General features: G+C 30.4%; 4 protein-coding genes across 9 annotated transcripts in view; 2 read left to right on the top strand and 2 right to left on the bottom strand.

Annotated features, from left to right (window-relative positions):
• The window catches only part of LOC115235691, a 29072-nt gene extending 27979 nt beyond the window's left edge, over positions 1-1093 (bottom strand). Inside the window, exons 1-2 of the mRNA XM_029807631.1 lie at positions 1034-1093; positions 459-621 (exon numbers count right to left, since the gene is read on the bottom strand). Of these exons, the coding sequence (XP_029663491.1) occupies positions 459-621; positions 1034-1093 (223 nt within the window). The remainder of the gene's footprint in view (positions 1-458; positions 622-1033) is intronic.
• A 1532-nt stretch (positions 1094-2625) lies between these two features.
• LOC115235681 (glycosylphosphatidylinositol anchor attachment 1 protein) lies at positions 2626-7518 on the top strand. Of its 2 annotated transcripts, none has more exons than XM_029807611.1 (11): positions 2626-2808; positions 2922-3163; positions 3834-4051; positions 4131-4287; positions 4389-4597; positions 4686-4903; positions 5176-5360; positions 5451-5578; positions 5843-6039; positions 6123-6290; positions 6417-7518. In XM_029807611.1, the coding sequence occupies exons 2-11, from the start codon at positions 3022-3024 to the stop codon at positions 6694-6696; spliced, it is 1902 nt and encodes a 633-aa protein (XP_029663471.1). In that variant the 5' UTR covers positions 2626-2808; positions 2922-3021; the 3' UTR covers positions 6697-7518. The 2 variants fall into 2 exon arrangements, with proteins under 2 accessions (XP_029663471.1, XP_029663469.1); XM_029807609.1 differs by having other exon boundaries at positions 2628-2808; positions 6414-7518.
• LOC115235679 (xanthine dehydrogenase) lies at positions 6955-17988 on the top strand. 4 transcript variants are annotated; one of them, XM_029807604.1, is made up of 25 exons: positions 6955-7074; positions 10191-10527; positions 10608-10665; positions 10761-10857; positions 10967-11202; positions 11340-11587; positions 11691-11832; positions 11917-12084; positions 12230-12306; positions 12381-12587; positions 12687-12871; positions 12942-13055; positions 13148-13289; positions 13373-13669; positions 13894-14016; positions 14096-14451; positions 14708-14882; positions 14983-15174; positions 15329-15474; positions 15555-15732; positions 16155-16283; positions 16355-16597; positions 16991-17245; positions 17582-17749; positions 17834-17988. In XM_029807604.1, exons 2-25 carry the CDS (start codon positions 10381-10383, stop codon positions 17876-17878), a joined length of 4128 nt encoding a protein of 1375 aa, XP_029663464.1. In that variant the 5' UTR covers positions 6955-7074; positions 10191-10380; the 3' UTR covers positions 17879-17988. The 4 variants fall into 4 exon arrangements, with proteins under 4 accessions (XP_029663464.1, XP_029663467.1, XP_029663466.1 ...); XM_029807607.1 differs by lacking the exon at positions 6955-7074 and adding an exon at positions 8004-8352; XM_029807606.1 differs by lacking the exon at positions 6955-7074 and adding an exon at positions 9682-10049.
• The window catches only part of LOC115235684 (trafficking protein particle complex subunit 4), a 5042-nt gene continuing 2807 nt past the window's right edge, over positions 17980-20214 (bottom strand). The window contains exons 1-2 of one of the 2 annotated variants that reach the window (XM_029807618.1): positions 19234-19871; positions 17980-18618 (exon numbers count right to left, since the gene is read on the bottom strand). In XM_029807618.1, the coding sequence (XP_029663478.1) occupies positions 18140-18618; positions 19234-19408 (654 nt within the window). In that variant the 5' untranslated portion in view covers positions 19409-19871 and the 3' untranslated portion in view covers positions 17980-18139. Of the gene's footprint in view, positions 18619-19233; positions 19872-20214 lie in introns of those variants that run through there. The other variant, XM_029807619.1, reaches the window with a different exon arrangement.

Here is a 20214-nt window from a genome sequence, read left to right on the forward strand (position 1 = left end):
ATTTGAAATTTTAATACGTGTATAATAATATTTATTTAAAGATAAAAAATTATTTATTAAAATAAAGAAAACCTGTTTTTGAACATGTTTTTGAAACAAGCAGCCAAAAAATAAAAAATGTTTTTTTAAAGGAAGAAGTTTAGTATAATAAAGATTTAAAAAAAACATTTTTTATTTGCAAATAAAAGCATACACATTTTGCTTTTATTTTATATATATATTTTAAAAATTCAAATATATTTGCTGCTTGATTGAAATAACTAATTCTTTTGCAAGTATTTAAATATATAATTTTTTGGGATTTAGACATTTTTTTCAGTGTAGCAACGGATTCAAACATCCAAAAAATATTGTGTCTTTCAAAATGCAAAAAGATTTAAACTTTTATATAAAATATAACATAAATGTATATATTTATTAAGACCAAGCCTGTTTTATCATAAAATCAATGTAATTACCTTTGTAATTACAAAGTGGAATATCGCACTCATCATCGATAACTGTAGGTTCTAATGTATAACACCAAGGACCCCTTGGATCTCGAGTAGGATTTCTACAATAATTTTTAACAAGTTTCATGGACTTTTCTGGGAAATTTGCATCAGTTATATCCGTACTAATCTAATACCGATAAAATTGAGAAGGTATTAATAATCTAATCTATATGAAATATAAAATGTTAACAACAACAAAAATATTTATAATACAAAATTGTTAGCAATGATTTTCAAGCGTTTCAAGACATATATATTCACGAGAGAAGTTTTTATTTAAAATTGGATTGTATATTCTTCAAACTTATGTAAACCCCTTTAATTATACTCTACATAAAAAAGTGATAAATACAAAAGCATATATAAAAAATTGCGTATTATATATAAAAAAATAGATATTATAATACAATATAATATATACAAAAAAATATACAGAAATAAGATCATCAAATATAAAATTATCGTCATGTTCTAATTCTCTGTCGCAAGAAAAGAAACAAAAATGCAAAAGATACAAATGTTTATGTCAATAAACTAACTTCATGAATTGGTTGTTGGGCAGACCACGATTGGCATCGATAACCACCAGCAGTGGTCATAATAAAACCTTTATACTCGGTTCCTAATTGGGACAGTTTGCATTTGGATAAATCAATACTCGATATATTACGCACTGGAAGAGAGAATCATCGGAAATAATAATCATATAGCTTCGCAGATGGGAAACAAGTAATGCACTATTGGAAAATTTGTGACATAATTCATCTGTTAAAATGTAACAGAAAAAAATGTTGATTATATTCTACAATAGGAAGAGTGAGAATGACTACAGATCATCAATAACATTTTTTCAAGTTAATTATATCATTAAAAATATGTTGATTTTACACAAAATTTATTCTAAATTACTATAAAGTTTGCATTCATTTTGTGTTAAAATGTTAACATAGTCTTAGTCTCACCATTTAACATATCCATATAATGTTAAATTAACACAAAAATTTGTCTGTTTGACGGGACGTCCGATATATGTTAAATTTAAGACAAATTTTCCAACAGTGTGTCAAAATCGGAAACAGTAGGAAGTACCCAGAGAAATATCGATAAATCACTTAATATTCAAAGTAAGAATGTTCAAAAGGATTTGAAAAAATACATTATTGTGTATAAAGATTTATCCTGCTGTTTCCAATTCATAAAATCACATTGCTCCTATTCCCCTTCTAAATTTCACATGACTTTATTACATGAATCTGCGATAATCAAACTTGAAATCTGTAAGATCTGTATTATCGTTGCAAAATATTGTTCGGCATGCATATCGAGCTCCAAGAAGCGATTAATAATAAGCAAATTGTTGTTTATTTGGGAAAAATGTCTTCTCTAAAATATTCAGTTTGTATTCACAGAAAGCTTTTTCTTTTCGGAACTTTTGTCTTCTGAGGCTGTCAACTGCAATATCTTGTCACTTCATCGGTCTGTCATTTTTTATCTCTTTTTATCATTTTATCATTTATATAATCCTCCGTAAATTGAAACTACAACAGTAATCAGATCCATACGTAGCTTGCAATAAATAAGCGTAACTAATATCTACTCATAAAATTGTATATAGGCTGTGTGTATGTGTGTTTCGATTTTCGATATACATCATTCATATACGTTCATTCATGTGTGACGTCATATATGAATGAACGACGCATGATCTAACATAGGGGCGTGGCTTAATTAATATGGCGGCTGCAAGGCAGACAGCATAGACATAGTATATCTAGACCATAGACATAGTATATCTAGACCGAACGTTTGCCTTTATTTAAGGAGTGGGGGTAAAGATACACGTAGAAAAGGACATACTCTGTTTCGTGGGGCACGAAACAGAGTATGTCCTTTTCTACGTGCACCTCGGCTCCCACTCCTCAACACTCGTTCTAGATATACTATGTCTATGGCAGACAGTTTGGCCGGTTAGGGTTATGTAGCGTCATATTTTTTTTATTTATTTTCCTTAGTGAAAATCTGCCAACTTCTGTCATTATTAACTTTTTTTTAATATTATACAACCACAGATGTCTATACTAAACCTAGATCGCTAACTTCGGGCTTTGACATATGAAAAGCTGTGGCCATATACAACTGACAATTTTATTATGACATGCGAACTGTGCGAAATACCGCGGTCTGCCTTGCTGTAGTTCGATCTCCTGCCACTAGAGGTCATGGTATTACATGTCAGATGTCAGATCCCAAATCCCAATATGAATGATTTTTATTATTGCTCATTATTACCAGTGTTGGCAGTGAGAAACATATGGTATTTTTTATTTTTTACTGTATTTTTTTTTAATTTTACTCCGATATATATCATATGGGAATATTCACAACTTGAGAAAAATATTTAGCATTAAAATGTACTATTTTTGCTAGGTTATGTGTCGTCTAATGTTGCTGTGACGATCGAAGCGGTTATATCTCGCGATTAATTTGGATTTCATTCGACTACGGGACAAAGCTGGAAGCGAACAAGATGGGTTTGCTTACGGATCCTAGAGCTGGAACCGGCAAGCTCATAAAATTATTGTTGAGATGGGAGAAACGGTTGTGCTTCGTACTATACGTGGGAGGAATTATATGGTTAATGCTCTTGGCGTCACCGGTATTCAACGATAGTAAGTTCTTGTAAAAGATAAAAATGGATTTACAATAAGGATCACATATACAGGGTGATTTCAAAGATTACTGACAAACTTCAGGAGCATATAGAGGGGTTGGAATATAACAATTTTCGAATAGAAATTCATGGTCTCCGAAATAATCCTGAGTTGGTACACGCCTGACTTGACGCCTCTTGATTATTTCTTTTGAGGGTATATCAGAAGTCTCGTTTACAAGACACCAGTAGATGACCCAGAAACATTTGTAGCTAGAATACTTGCAGCATCTGACGTGGTCCAAGAAATGCCTAGGTATTTGAGAGAGGGTGCCAGAGTTCGACGATGCAATGCCTGCATTGAATGTGGTGATCGCCGCTTCGAACATCTTTTGTAATGCTGTACAGTATTATTATGTTCATGTAACTTTTGCTTAGTTATTAAATTTTGTACAAATTGGGATTATTTCTTTCATTGATATGTTGATCACAATGTAATTTCTTACATTCAAAGAGTTGTACCGACTCAGAATTACTTCGGAGAACATAAGTTTTTATTCGAAAGTTGCTATATTCCGATCTCTCTATACACTCCTGAAGTTTGTCAGTAACTTTTGGAATCAACCTGTATAACTGTGCCATTTCAATTTTTGTATACCAGTATTATTCATTTGACATTTATCTTTTAGATACTTACTTCTCCGAGAATGCCTTGCTGCCTGGATTAGTTACGAAAGAGAGTAATCTGGAACAAACATCAAAGCAATACTATCATGAACTTATTCATGAAATGAAGAGATATCCGGATAGTATGCCTTATGCATGGCTTTCGGCAAAATTCAGCCAGCTTCATTTGGATGTATTTGTACATAATTTCTCCTTGATTTATCCATTCCAAGAACAAAAGGTATGAGGTGGAGCACAATCATGACTACGTAAGATAAATATACGACAAAATTAAATATAAAATACATAAAATTTTACAGTTTATAGGACAAAATATCTATGGCATCGTTAGAGCTCCACGGGCATCCAGTACCGAAGCTATTGTAGTCAGCGTACCATATAGGCCTATTAACAGTATTTATTTAGACACTGCACCTTCGGTAGCGCTGTTACTTGCGTTTGCAAAATTTTGCAGAAGTAAATCTTTCTCTTTAATGTTATATCCCTATTAGACCGTTAATAGATGAAATATTAGAATGTATTTTTTTATCATTATACATGTCATCATCTGTTTACAGAACAAAAGTATTGGGCGAAAGATATAATATTTCTTGTAACAGAACATGAGCAGTTGGGTATGCAGGCATGGCTAGATGCATATCATGGAGTTACTAGTGGGCAAGAGGGTATCTTAATAGCAGGAGACTTATCGGGAAGAGCTGGATCTATTCAGGCTGCTATCAATTTGGAATTTCACACAATGAAAGTTACATCGATCGATGTCAAGGTACAGAAATATTCAAAACATTGACCTGATCTTATATAATATTCATTATATAGTATATGTCTATAAAATCATTATTTTTTTTTATTAGATAGAAGGATTGAATGGGCAACTACCCAATCTAGATCTATTTAATTTAGCACAAAATATGATAGCCAAGGAAGGAATTCGACAGTCTTTCCAACGTCGATTTGATGTTAATTATAGAGATAAATTAAAAAGTTGGGGATATTATTTTAATACATTAATGAGTATGGTAGTAACACAAGCCACTGGGATTCCGACTGGCAATCATGGACTTTTCCACAGGTATGATTAATAAAATATTAAGATGAGTTTATAATAATTGCATTTAGAGATCTCTTACCTGTAATATCATACAAACAAACAAGCAACAGAAAGAAACGCCAGTGTTTATAAAGTATTAGAAAATAATTCATAAACGATTCTAAAAACATAGAAGAGAATGGGTTACTATTTCGAAATTTTTAAACATGCTGTTTTTACATTTAATGCTTTATATTTTAAGTGAGATTAGTTTTTAACAATAATTTTTGTATTTAACAATAATTTGGTTATAGATTTGGCATAGAAGCTATTACATTAGAAGGTTTCCAAAAATCTGGTAGAGAGACGGAAGCAAATTTCTATCAAGTAGGACGCGTAGTGGAAAGTATAGTGCGATCACTCAATAATTTATTAGAACGTTTTCATCAATCATACTTCTTCTATCTATTGCCTTCTACCGATCGATATATTTCTATTGGTAAGAAAAAAAATAAATTAAAAACCTTGAATATATCCTTAATATTTTTATGATTAAATTGCAAATGAATAAATAAAACTTATTTTGCAGGGTTATATATGCGGCCTTTGGTGCTAATAATCGCTGGTGTATTTATAAAGGCATTCTCTATTTGGCAAAGATTGCAAACATCAAGCAATTCAAATGATACGAGAAATGAGCGAAATTCGTTGAACAAGGTAATTTAAAAATTTTTAAATAAGATTAAACTTCTTATTTTTAATATATTAAACAAATTCTATATTCTTAGCACTTTTTTTAGTATTGATTCTATTTCAATGATAATACAAAATAAAAATGTTGTTTTGATTATGACATAATGATATTTCTTCACATTAAGTTAAGTAGCAAATATAAAGTAGTGGAAGAGCAATGTAGAGAAGTTGCTAAAGATACAAAGATGAATAAATTTTTATCTTAAATGTTTTCATTTTGTTGCATAGATTGAAGAATTTGATATCGGAGGCGTCGCTTCCGAAGTATTGTGGGCACACATATTTGGAGTATTAATAATGGCTTCTCCTCGATTTTTCGCTTTAATCGGATCACAAATGTTCCATCTACGTACAGAAGATTCTTTATATGCCAGTTTTGCCCTTATCACCATTCTCACATTGTTGCAGCGCTTTTATTTGAGAAGGTAAAAACAATAAATGATTAGGTTTAATCATGTATTGCTATGCGATAATTTCCATAATACTAATGCTAAAATATAATTTCTAGGTCGATCAAATACGAGAATATATCGCTTGTTTGCGTTATCGCGTCGATCGAACTAGCAACTGCGTTAATGTGCATAGCTATGCATAATTTCTCATTAGCATTATTGACAGCCATTGTGTATGTACCGGTTATATTATTAATAACACCGCATAACAATTCTGTATCCAGGTGAGCGATCCAGATCGATTCTTTTTATCAGAAAAAAATGAAATGATTCTTTTCATATTTGGTTCTACTGTAAATACTTTGATCTCGGCAATTAAATAGCACTATTTTTTGCTTTATATTCAGTAGATTACGCAGCTGTCAATACATCGCATGGATCATACTACATCCATTCATCGCGTCGGCGATCGTTGTGATGGGCTATACGTATCTCAATTTTTCTACCGATTCTGTTGGATCTCTGCTTCTTAGAGGCTATCGCGCTAATAAGCAAGCGCTCGTGTTCAGTATTGTAGACTCCATGATATACGGTAACTGGTTCTACAACGTTACTACCGCTGTTATGTTACCGATATGGTTGTTGTTTTGGAATGTTATGCGTTCCAGCGTCGCGATACCCTTACAATAAAACGATTGCATAACTTACAGTTGAATTTCCATCAATATTTTTCTTTGATCTTGGGAACGATTTATTTCAATGAAAAACTATTACTACAAACATTTTATTGCTCATCAATGAGAACCTGAAGAAAGTTGCTTTCGATACCTTTCCAATAAGCAAAATGGAAAAAGCACGCTTCGAAAAGAGATTATTCTCTCATGAGATTACATATTCATCAGTAAGACGTCAGTCAGTAGATATAGAGTATCTTTTGATAACCCTCGTGGCACTCTTATTACACTGATTTGCTTGACTAGTTTAGAGCGTGCAGCGACACCGAACGGATGTGATTATTCTATTACGTTAAGCATCGACGTATTTCACGGAAACGGAGAGAATGTAACGGTGCGTATGGTCTTTTACATAAAATATTCAACACTGTGAGTTGTGCTGGCATATATTCCGACATTCGCGTTATGTATTATTCAATAGTGGATGATCCTTAATAGTATACATTGCGTCTTCCTTTCTTATTTGCTTGTGACACTCAAGTGTTGCAACAAGTGCCATTGGATGCAATCATGACCTCCATGAACTTTTCATGTATATTTCACTTTCGTTCTATGAAAGTAATAATAACTTTTTAGCTCAAGTTTTTCTAATGATTTTATTATTCAGTAGTTCTTAGAAATTTGTATTGCTTGCAATTTTATGATATAGACGTATATACATTTGTAACTTGTTATATAAAAATTATATATATTGCGTTCTCTGTCTCTCCTAATAACTGTTTTACATTCTGTGTAATCCACCGACTGCGTTTTAAAAATATACAAACGTTCAATAATAAGAATATAATTTTTAGCTCAGTTCTTTATTAATGAAAAATTTAAGAGATATTTACTTGGTTATATGTTAAAAATTTTTTATAAATAGTAAAATTTATTTAAAATTAATCGAAAAAATAAATAAGAATATTTTAAATATTTGTATAAGCATATTTTTATTTTTAATTCACTAGAATATTTTTTTATATGAAATTAATATATCGCTTTTTTAGTTTTTGCTTAAGAAAATACGATATACATTACTTTTAAATAACATTCGTGCTATGTATGTTTACTGGGAGTTCAATTTTGTCTTTTCATCGCATCCAAACAGACTGTTAATCAATTTTTATCTTTGAAGGGAAAGCTGCAATATTTCATATGAAAGTGTTGATTTATAAATATTTGATGCATATTTAATAACACATAGAAATAATTAGTTTCTAAAAAAAATAAGAGAAACAGGTTATATGTACTTACTGAAAAAAATTGATATTTCTTCCTTTAGAATATCTACTTGAACAGCCAAGTATGCTACAAGTCATTGGCATTTTTATTCTTATATGTGCACTATATATAGACTTCATATCTTCAGTTTATTTTTATTTTTTTAAATGTTTTAAACATATACGTTTAAAAAATGGATGAATGACGTTTGAATGATATGAATCGATCGAATATCGAATTCATATCGATATTCTGCCCAATTGTAAATGACTGCCCTTCACATATTCTTATATAAAATATAGCCGTGTTAGCAGTCTAGTTGTCTAGTGTCTAGTATATGATATAGAAGTTTGTGGTAAATTGTCATAACAGCAAACGGACCGAAGATAAATGAGTGCGATAAGATACGGTACATATTTTATTGTGATGGTCATCGCTTTACATACATCTTATATTTTCACAACAATTAGAAAGGGCACAAGGAGCCATTAACGGATAAAATAAAGTATAATTTAAAGATAATTTTTATCTTTAAAAACAATTATTATAAAAGAAAAAATCTATTTTAAAGATAAAAATTATCTTTAATAAAAATAATTTATTATAAAAGAAAAAATCTATTTTAAAGATAAAAATTATCTTTAATAAAAATAATTTATTATAAAAGAAAAAATCTATTTTAAAGATAAAAATTATCTTTAAAAACAATCTATTATAACTTATCGCATGTTTTGACTGCTGTTTCCGATTTTTTTTTTATTCATTGTCAGCCATTTAATTTAATTTATTTTTTTCAACACCGAAGAATCTTAAAACTCTGGCTTTTGGCAATAATTAATTTTATTTGGCTTTTGACTTTAGGCTTTAGGCTATAATTTAATCGTTAATTAACTTATAGTCTAAAGCTGAAAGCAAATAACATTATAGCTATTGCCAAAAGCCAAAAGTTTTAAGTCTCGCTTAAAGTCAAAATAACATTGGTGTAACCAGGCCTAAATTTTCGCGTAGTTTATTATTTCTGGAGCCTTTTTATTATTTTATTTTTTCACATTATCGCAATACGTGTGTATGTACATATTTTGAAGGAGATAAAAATACACATGGAGCAATGTACCAAAAATCATAAACAATCTTTAGTTAGAACAAAATGTATTATATACATGTGTATATATATTATGATTTATTTTTGCATTTTAGTGTAATTAAGTAGAGCTATTTTAATATAAATATAAAATAACATAAACACAAATCTTCAATTAATTTATTAATTATCTGATAATACATATATCATCTCTTTATAAAAATATGTATAAAATGCGAGATAATTGTTATTGCATTCTTATTTATAATGAAGTGATATATATATTAATATGTTATTATATATATTCACGGAATGTATCATACATATATGCTACAACTTTTGGCTAAAATTACACATAAAAAATTTGTGTATGTGCACCATTTCATTTATATATAAAATAAGAAAAATACATATAACAGAGAAAAAACAGAAGCATTAAAAAAGTGATTAAGCAAACGATTCTTAGATTAGAATCTTAAGATTAAATAAGAAATAAGAATATTTGTATGAAGAAACTCATCATTAAAAAATTGTTATATATTAAAAATTTAATTTTACGTTATATTAAGTGTAATATAAAAATTACACATTAATCTAATATTTATATATTTTATTTATATTTAATGCAATTTCAATAGTAATTGAAAATTAAGAAATACTATTAAAGTTTTTATTAAATAATGTAATAAAATAAAACGAATCCGCGAAATTGCAAATTGTTTTGTACTTATTTTTGAGAGGAAGAATATATTTCGCTACTATTTTGTTGCATCGCTCCGTTTGCACCGAAACAAATTGAATACATTATATATACATTATATACACGTTGAGATAACAGACGGGAGTCATCAATTTAATGAGCTATAATTCGCTTGAACGCGATGGAAATTGGTATAAGTAGCGAGACAGAACCGAGTTGTCAATCGCAAAACCCATGAAACTATTCTCGCGTTTAAGGTAACTATATAATAAAGTTTATAAACATGATAATCGAGATTGAAAGAAGAATTATTATGGAAAAATCGGTATATGCATCATCAGATTTATATAATTATAGTATTATTTAATTGTCATATTTAATTTTCAACGAATAATATATGTGATTATATATATACATTGTATTTATCTCTCTTCCAAACTGAAAAAAACAACGATTCTTTTTACAGTCTCGATAGTGTTGCGTAATACGAGGATTGCATTCTATGTCGAGACGAGACAAGATTGCTCAAACGCCTGCTGATACTTATCACAGAGTAGCATCTTATGCAGTATTGAAAATAGTGATACAAAAGTATATCACAGTGAGTTATACTTAAAGAAAGTTAAAAAAAAATATAGGAAAATTTTAATCTGGAAATGGAAAAGAATTTGATTAAAGAAGCATCTATATGCAATGGGAATGTAATTACTAATGGATTTCATAAGGATGATTCATCAAGTGACAACGAGCCAGAAGAAGCACTAATATCAGATACTCTTGTGTTTTATGTGAATGGAAAACAAGTATGTGACAACAAACTTAATTTTATTGTAATCTACGTTGAAATATTAAATATCTTATAATATGATATATCTCTCTCTAGGTATCAGACAAAAACATAGAGCCACAATGGACACTCTTATGGTATCTTCGCAACAAACGTATCCTTTCATATATACATATATAAATCTGTTCTTGCATCAAGTTAATATTGTTGATAATATTGATTAATTTATCCTTAATTACAATGATTCAGTTGGATTAACTGGCACAAAACTTGGCTGCGCAGAAGGAGGCTGTGGAGCCTGTACAGTTATGATTTCAAGATTTAATCGTGTCACTGGAAAAATTATGTATCCTTGATATTATAATACGTTTTACACAGCGACTTAGAGCATTATATTATATATATTCTAATAAATTTATTTCTCCTTAATACACCCTTTATGCAAATCAAAACAGTCATTTAGCTGTTAACGCATGCTTGACACCGATATGTGCTGTGCATGGTCTAGCTGTAACTACTGTAGAAGGAATTGGAAGCACGAAAACAAAGTTGCATCCAGTACAAGAGCGTATCGCCAAAGCACATGGATCACAATGTGGATTTTGCACACCTGGTATAGTCATGTCTATGTACGCTCTGTTACGCAGCATACCAAAACCAACTATGGAAAATCTAGAAATTGCATTTCAAGGTAATATATAGATTTAAAAACCTCCTTTTAATATTTCCATATAATTTCTTTATATAAATATTGTTTTATATTGTTTTATATAGAAATAAATAATATAAGGCAGATTAATTGTATATTTATTAAGTAATATATTCTAGGTAATCTGTGTAGATGTACAGGATATAGACCGATTATAGAGGGATTTAAGACTTTTACAGAGGAATGGGAACAATCGCAATTAATGGCTAATGTACGAGAAGAAAAAATAAATGATACAAGAGCTTGTTCAATGGGCGACGCTTGCTGCAAAAAGGCTTTTACTTCAGAGCCAACCGAGGTTTTCAATTCTAAAGAATTCTGCCCATATAATCCTACTCAAGAACCAATATTTCCACCAAAATTAAAAGTAAATTATTGTGTTTATTTTTAAAAGGATTCTATCACAAATAATATGTTTTATATTATAGTAGAAGTTATGGTATAAAAATACGAAAATTTTTATTATGTAGATTGAATCTAAATTAGATGAGCAATATCTGATAGTGAGAGGAAAAAACGTTAGTTGGTACAGACCAATAAATTTCAAGACGCTGCTTGCCCTCAAAGAACAGTATCCAAATGCCAAAATTGTCATTGGCAACACAGAAATCGGTTTGTATATTTCTTTCTTTCAAATTCATATTGCAATATTGTATAAAAGATAATCAGTTATATATATTACCTGTATATTTATAGGAGTCGAGGTAAAGTTTAAACATCTAGTATATCCAGTACTTATACAACCGACACAGATAAGGGAGATATGTGAAATTATCGAAACGCAAGAGGCATTGAAAGTGGGTGCAGGTGTGACTTTGGCTGAGCTTGAAGAAACATTAAAATATTATATTAAGACAAAACCTGGTAATGCAATAGAATATCTCACGTTTATTATAATTGTATGGGAAATTATAATTATTACAATAATTGTTCAGCTTTTTTTTGTAAATAAGTTTTATAATGATATTAGCATAACAAATAGATTTAAAATGCAATATTCTCTCGATAGAACACAAGACGAGGATCTTTACAGAAATAATAAATATGTTACATTGGTTTGCCGGAAAACAGATAAGAAACGTTGCCGTAAGTGCGAGTATTTGTTTAATGATCTTATAATAACTATACAACTTAAATATAATTTTTTTTCCAATAATTAGGCCGTAGGTGGCAACATAATGACAGGTAGTCCAATATCAGATTTAAATCCGATCTTTATGGCGGCAAACATTAAATTAAATTTATGCAGTTTAAAGCATGGAAGTAGAACGATACCGATGGATCATACCTTCTTTGTTGGATATCGACGTAACGTTGTTTTACCCGAGGAAGTACTAGTCTCCATCGATATTCCCTTCACAAAAGAGGTAAGAATATTAATGTAAAAAGACAATAATTCTGCAAAATATGTGCCAAAACAAGAGGCTGTTCTTTACTCTCTTAGACTTTATTCTTTATTCTTACAGAATCAATATTTTATTGCTTACAAACAAGCAAAAAGACGGGATGATGATATTGCTATAGTCAATATGGCTTTGAATGTACATTTCGCTCCTGATAAAAATATAGTTCAAGAAGCGCATATCGCGTTTGGTGGAATGGCACCTACAACCATTTTAGCAAAACAGACATGCCAGAAGATAATTGGAAAGTACGTATCATCAAATGACAATGCATTAAGCTTTTTGTATACTTGTGTATATATAAATTAATAATTTTAGAACATGGAATAAACCAATCTTAGAGGAGGTGTACGATTCCCTACTCGAAGAACTACCGTTAGCCGATGATGCACCGGGAGGAATGATTAAATATCGTCGATCTCTCACTCTCAGGTACGTTATTAGGTCATGTTAATGATTAAAAAGTAAAATCAAAGTAAATCAAAGCAAAACATAATACGATTAATATGTTATACATGTTACAGTTTATTCTTTAAAGGATTTGTGCACATCTCTAAGAAGTTATCGAACAATATTTCGACTATAGAACGCTTGCCAAAAGAATTAGAAAGCGCATCAGAATGCTTCCATTACAAAACGCCAAAAAGCTCACAATATTACCAAGTGGTAATATTTTGATTAAAGTACTTACAGAAATTATTTTTAAAATACGATAAAAATATTATAACATTTTATAATTTTCTCAATAGGTACCCAAAGATCAGGAATCGTATGATTTAATAGGACGCCCTATTGTGCACGCTAGCGCATTCAAGCAAGCAACGGGAGAAGCGATATATTGTGATGACATGCCCAAATATGCAGAGGAATTATATTTAGCATTAGTTCTCTCCACTAGAGCACATGCAAAAATTTTAAGAATTGATCCTACCAAGGCACTATCCATGGAAGGAGTTGTATCATTTTTCTCCTCAAAAGATATAGCGGAAGAAAGAAGATGGTTGGGTCCTGTATTTCATGATGAAGAAGTATTTGTATCAGAAAAAGTATGTCTTTTCAAACTAAAGTAGATACAAAACATATCTACTTGTCAAAGCCATCAATCTTTTTTATTTTATGTGCATTGAGGAATAACAAAAAAATATGTCTTTTATTTTGAAACTGTTACTTTACAACATATATTAGTGACTGAATATCGGTTTTTGTTTTACATTTAAAATTCGTCCTTTATTATATTTTAATTAATCTTATCCTTTTTCTACTTCTTTAGGTTACGAGCCAAGGTCAGATAATTGGTGCAGTTGTTGCTACAGATCAAAATATTGCTCAGGCCGCGGCAAGAATGGTTGAAGTAGAATATGAAAATATAGAACCTATTATCATATCTATCGAGGTATTCTATACAGAAAAAATAATGATACTCGTTGATCATAATGCAATAATACATAAATGCATTAAACTTTCTTCTATAGGATGCTATCGAGCACGAATCGTTCTTCCCTGGCTTTCCCAAGTGCATCATTAAAGGCGATGCGGAGAGAGCTTTCGAAGAAGCAGATCATATTTTAGAAGGAGAAGTACGCATAGGCGGCCAAGAGCATTTTTATTTGGAAACGAACGCTGCTATTGCCGTACCTCGCGAAGAAGATGAATTGGAAGTGTTCTGTTCCACGCAGCATCCCACTGAGATACAAAAATTAATCGCTCACGTTTTAAATATACACATCAACAGAGTTAACGTACGCGTGAAGCGTATAGGCGGCGGATTCGGCGGGAAAGAATCTCGCCCAACATTACTCACGATACCAGTCGCATTTGCAGCACATAGGTGTGTGCTAAAACTATATAAAAACATATATGGTTTTGCATATACATTTTGTTATATAATAATACGCGTAATTATTCCTGAATATATATGATAGAACAAATATTGTTAAAAGATAAAAGTTATTTTATTCAATAATGTCTAAATTAAAATATATTTCCTATCAGTTCTCTTCAAAGTCAATATTTGCATCAACTTTATGTGTAATAGAAATGTATAGTCGATTTATATCATTGAAAAAGAAATGTGTGAAACGTAGGTTGCAGAAACCAGTTCGTTGCATGCTAGACAGAGATGAAGACATGATGATAAGTGGAACTCGGCACCCATTTTTATTTAAATATAAAGTTGGATTTAACAATGCCGGTCTCATTAAAGTGGCGAAAGTACACATATATAATAATGCGGGCTATTCTCACGATTTATCAATTGCGGTAAGTAACATAGTGGATTCGAGAAAATTGGTATTTATTTAAAAATTTTACATATCATAATGTTTACATGAAAGAGAATCATCATTTCAAATATTTTTAGGTGTTAGAACGTGCCATGTTCCATTTCGAAAATTCGTACAGAATTCCGGTGTCAGAAGTATACGGATATGTATGTAAGACAAATTTACCGTCAAATACAGCTTTCCGTGGTTTTGGTGGACCGCAAGGAATGTTTCTCACTGAAAATATCATTCGACAAATCGCTGATTATTTGGGACTGGATGTCGTCAAGGTAATTTTTAATATTAAACAAACCACAGAAAAGATCTGCGATCTTAATCTTAGAAAATTAATTATATAAAATAATATATGTATGTGTGAAGATCTAATTTATACATTATAAACAAATTAAATTAATCCAAAAAAATTCTATTCTTTCGTGACAGTTATCCGAATTAAATTTATACAAAGAAGGTGATTTAACGCATTACAATCAACAACTTGTCAATTGTACTTTGGACCGCTGCTGGCGCGAATGTCTAGCATCTTCTCTTTATAATGAAAGAATGGTCGAGGTTCAACGTTATAACAGGCAAATATATAGTGATTATCTTCTTCAATTTTGTAAATTAGATCGTCAACGTCTGCTAAAATCGATGATGAATTTTGTAGGGAGAATCGATTTAAAAAGAAAGGTCTCGCAATTGTACCTACAAAATTCGGCATAGCGTTTACTATTTTAACTCTGAATCAAGCGGGTGCACTGGTGCACATTTATATCGATGGCTCAGTGTTAATAAGTCACAGCGGGATTGAGATGGGACAAGGTCTACATACAAAAATGATTCAAGTACGAGTAATATTTGTATTTTTTTCTGATATGATGTAACACATTATTTCAAATCGTATTTTATCTATCTGGACTTTTTTTGAACAATTTAAGGTCGATTTCTCCTCGATAAAGAATTGATGAGAATGTTTTTAAATTAATAAACAATTGGAAATAAAATGTGTTCTTCGAGAAAACTAAGTTTTAAAACCGTAAACAAATAAAAACACTATTTTATTATTAAATAAAAACACACTTATTTTATTTCTCATTATTCTCTTAATTTCATTATCCAAATTTATATGAAAATTAAATGTTAATGTATCAAAAAATAAGAGTGTATATAGATATGTATATAAATTAGAGATCATCCTAATTAAATCTGTTTAATAATTGCAATTAATTCACAGTGATTAAAATTGAAATCCATTATATTATGTTAGGTTGCTAGCAGAGTATTAAAAATAAATCCAGACAAGATACATATTGTTGAAACAGCTACTGATAAAGTCCCTAATACATCTCCTACTGCGGCAAGCGCTGGATCCGATCTCAATGGCATGGCTGTTATGGTAATAATACAATAAATAATATCCTACTGTATGAAACTAGACATATAGACATTAATAAAACTAATTTGCAGAATGCTTGCGAGGAAATCATGAAACGATTACAACCGATAATAGATAGCGATCCAGAAGGTACTTGGGAAGATCGGATAAAGACGGCATACCGCCACAGGATAAGCCTGTCTGCTGCCGGTTTTTATCGAACGCCCAATATCGGGTATTCTTTCGATACTAATTCGGGAAATCCATTTAATTATTTTACATATGGCGTCGCTTGTACGGAAGTTGAAATTGATTGTCTCACTGGCGATCATGAGGTATGATTTTTTTTTTGTTTTGCATTAAAATAAATGAGACTGATCTTTTATAAACATACTCTTGTCTATCTCATGCTCGCTTGGCTCATATAGCATGGATGAAATATTTAGTCTCGTTACATCAGCAAAGTTCTAAAATTCATATCAGATTGTCCAGTTTTAATGTATGTCCAAATATTTTGTTATTAACAGTTTTTTTTTAAATCTGTCATTATTTTTGTCATGTATAAAAACCTAATGAGTAAACAGCGTTTATTATAACAATAATTTCATAAAACGTTTAAATATATTACAGAAAATGATTAATTAATTAAAGATTATTAATATGCTGTATATATTGTGACAAAGATTTCCTCTAAAATAAACATGGATAATATTTTTTAATCCATACAGGTTTTACGAACAGATATTGTCATGGATTTGGGAGAGAGTTTAAATCCAGCCATTGACATAGGACAAGTCGAAGGTGGCTTTGTTCAAGGATATGGTTTATTCACATTAGAGGAAATGATTTATTCTCCAATGGGAACTTTATTCAGTAAAGGACCTGGCGCGTACAAGTTGCCAGGTTTTACCAATATACCACAGGAATTTAATGTTTCCTTGTTAAAAGGAACTTCCAATCCAAGAGCAATATACTCGTCTAAGGTATAATTTTCTCAGTTTTTTCTTTTTTTCAGAATGCATTTTATAAATTAAAAGAGACAAAAATAGAATTGTGTGTGTGTGTGTGTGTGTGTGTGTGTGTGTGTGTGTACATGCGTGCGTGTGTGTGTGTGTGTGTGCGTGCGTGTGTTTGTGTGTGTGTGTACATGCGTGCGTGCATGCGTGTCTGTGTACATGCGTGCGTGTGTGTGTATACATATACAGGGTGCGGCATTTATAGTGACGCGGGCATATTTTTCGGAAACGAAGTGAGATATCAAAAAATGTTTCAGAGAGAGAGAAAATTATAACAATTAAAAATACTACTAAAATATTTAGGCCGTTGGAGAACCACCGCTATTTTTGGCATCATCTGCATTCTTCGCTATTAAAGAAGCAATTAAGGTTGCACGTGAAGATATGAATATTCATGGCTATTTTAGACTTGATGCTCCTGCGACTGCCGCACATATACGTAATGCGTGTATAGATAATTTGACAATGAAGGTATCACGCGTTCAATAGTTTTAAATTCGATTTTCCAACTTTATCTTTACATATTTTTAATACACATTTCTTTGTTTTGTATAGATTACAGAACCTGATTTAAAGCGACAGTGGAATATGGTGCCATGATTTGTGAAATTCTCAAAATAACGCCTTCATAATATTTTTCTAATTATTTTTATATCAGAATTATGAAAATAGCAATTGAATAATATAGAAGTATGACTATATAGGGAAAAATCACTTTTTATTGTTTCATCAAATAATTAGAGCTTTAATTATGTGATAAAAATAAGCTTTACATATAACAGTATATATATATATATATATATATATAATGGAAATTAAGAAAAAAAAATAATTTTGTATAATATGTTCAACACACATATATTAAACATTGCTTATTCCAGATTTTTCGACTGTTTCAAGTAATGTTTGTAGATTAGTTTCAAATAGTTCACATCGAATCGGCATTTCCAATGCATAAAATGGATTTTTTAGTGCATAATCTGCATATAAGTCGTATACTCTTTTCAATAAAATTTCCATGCCTGGTTGTGACGGTTCTGCTACTATCATAAACTTAATGCCTGTCAATGTCTGGAAACAATATAAACGAAATGTATCTGCCTCGAGAATCTCAATCCCGGAACTTCGTGGTTCTGGGCTTAATTGGCTTGCTATAGCAAAGAGTGGATAAAACATTGAAGCTAGAAATATTTTCTCGTTTGTTGTCATTTTTGCCCGACTAAATTTCAATGTTATAGGAAAATTTTCTGGTTGTTCCAACATTTCCAACACATCTCGTCCATCTTCAAGTTCACGTCCTGTGACTGCAACTCCATTCACAGCAGTCAGTGCATGACCCACTAAAATTATTTTATTTTTAATCTTTTTAGTGTATGCTCTGTGTTATAAATTATATATGCTAATACATCACAAATATATATAGAGTGAAAAAAATAAAGCCCTATGTTTTGTAATGTTCTAGACATTGAAATATTGGAAAGTTTATATAAGTATCTAACAACTTCATTCACATGGCTACTTTTTTTACTATGGCTATTTTTTCTAATTATTTTACATTTATATTTTGGTTCCAATTTATAAATTTTACAAAGTATGTTATTGCTTTTCTAAATGATCTATTTTGTATTTCTTTGTTTAATAATTATTAGTTTATTTTTGTCTGGTATAATATTATAATTCTCTATTATTTGTAATAAAAACATTACATGTGAAATATAAAAGTGGCTGACTATTACTTTTATGGATTAGAAGAGATGATTTGAGATTGTTCTGAGATATATATTTCAAAATATTAAAAAAATTTTAATCTCAATTTTGTAAACATATATATTTATATAAAACTTTTATCATTTCAATACGCCGATCAATAGGTACTGCAAAACTTGAGGAACACTTTTCTTCACTCTGTATAATTGCAAATATTATTACAACAAATAATAACGGATATACTTTACCATTTATTCCGTCTCTTTGTCCAAAAACTACTACCACTTTTTTATTTTCATAACTTAATTTAATATCGAGTGGAAAGTTAAAAGACTTTTCGACTTCAATTTTCGGAACATTATGATCGTGATTAAAAATTAAACCACCAGATTTTGACACGATGTAAACACCATATATCACCATTTTTACGTATGTGTGTTTTGAAGGTTAAGTATATTCATCAGACTTTTTGTATGTGTGTATAATTTTATCGCATTTAAATCAATTTTACTATAATGATTTATATTTCGCCACAATGCCCTAAATAACTCGGACTTTTTGAAAAATTTTACTTTTTTACCATCATTACTTTCAAATATGCATTCGCGTGAAAGATGCTTACTAGAGCTGTTTGTAGCTGCGTGCGTAATGACAGTTCGTGATAGTTGACAAGTTGACTCACAAATGCAGGTAGCATATTCTTAGTAATATAAATTCTGATATACAAAGTAAGACAAATAAAACATTACAAGCCAATAACTCTAAAAATATTTGTCAAATCAAAAAGTAAAATCAAAACGAAATTTTATTTAACCTAACCTAACCTAAACAATAACATTTCTGGGGTCACGCCGTCACGCCGTCACGCGTCACGCTGGAGCAAGCTTCGTAGAAAGAATTAATAAGCGTTTAGAGTTCAGATGAGAATGGACAGTTTAAACATTTAATATAGTAAAAAAAAAAAAAAAGGAAAACTATAGTCTTTCATTTAATTTATGATTTTATCATTAGTTTGAATACATCCTACTTTAAAGTTTAAATGCTTATAACTTTTAATAGAAGCATTTTTAAACAAATGTTTCAGATAAAATTTACTTGGTTTTTTCCCGTAGTATCTAAATATGTAATATTTTATATAGGGAGTTCCATTTGAAATTATAAAGTTATCCCCGCCTCCCTTAAAGGGGGAGAGGGGCCGACTTTATGTTTACGTAGTTAGAAAGGTCCCT

This window comes from Formica exsecta, unplaced genomic scaffold (assembly GCF_003651465.1).
Source record: "Formica exsecta isolate Colony F162 unplaced genomic scaffold, ASM365146v1 scaffold231, whole genome shotgun sequence".
NCBI classification, from domain to species: Eukaryota; Metazoa; Arthropoda; class Insecta; order Hymenoptera; family Formicidae; genus Formica; species Formica exsecta.

Excerpts from the sequence above, each read along its gene's own strand:
- LOC115235679 (XM_029807604.1), top strand. The coding sequence starts at position 10,381 with ATGGAAAAGAATTTGATTAAAGAAGCATCTATATGCAATGGGAATGTA. Across the intron at positions 10,666-10,760 it reads ATGGTATCTTCGCAACAAAC|TTGGATTAACTGGCACAAAA; the intron begins GTATCCTTTCAT and ends ACAATGATTCAG. Across the intron at positions 16,598-16,990 it reads GTCTCACTGGCGATCATGAG|GTTTTACGAACAGATATTGT; the intron begins GTATGATTTTTT and ends TAATCCATACAG.
- LOC115235681 (XM_029807609.1), top strand. The coding sequence starts at position 3,022 with ATGGGTTTGCTTACGGATCCTAGAGCTGGAACCGGCAAGCTCATAAAA. Across the intron at positions 5,579-5,842 it reads AGCGAAATTCGTTGAACAAG|ATTGAAGAATTTGATATCGG; the intron begins GTAATTTAAAAA and ends TTTGTTGCATAG. Across the intron at positions 6,040-6,122 it reads CAGCGCTTTTATTTGAGAAG|GTCGATCAAATACGAGAATA; the intron begins GTAAAAACAATA and ends TATAATTTCTAG.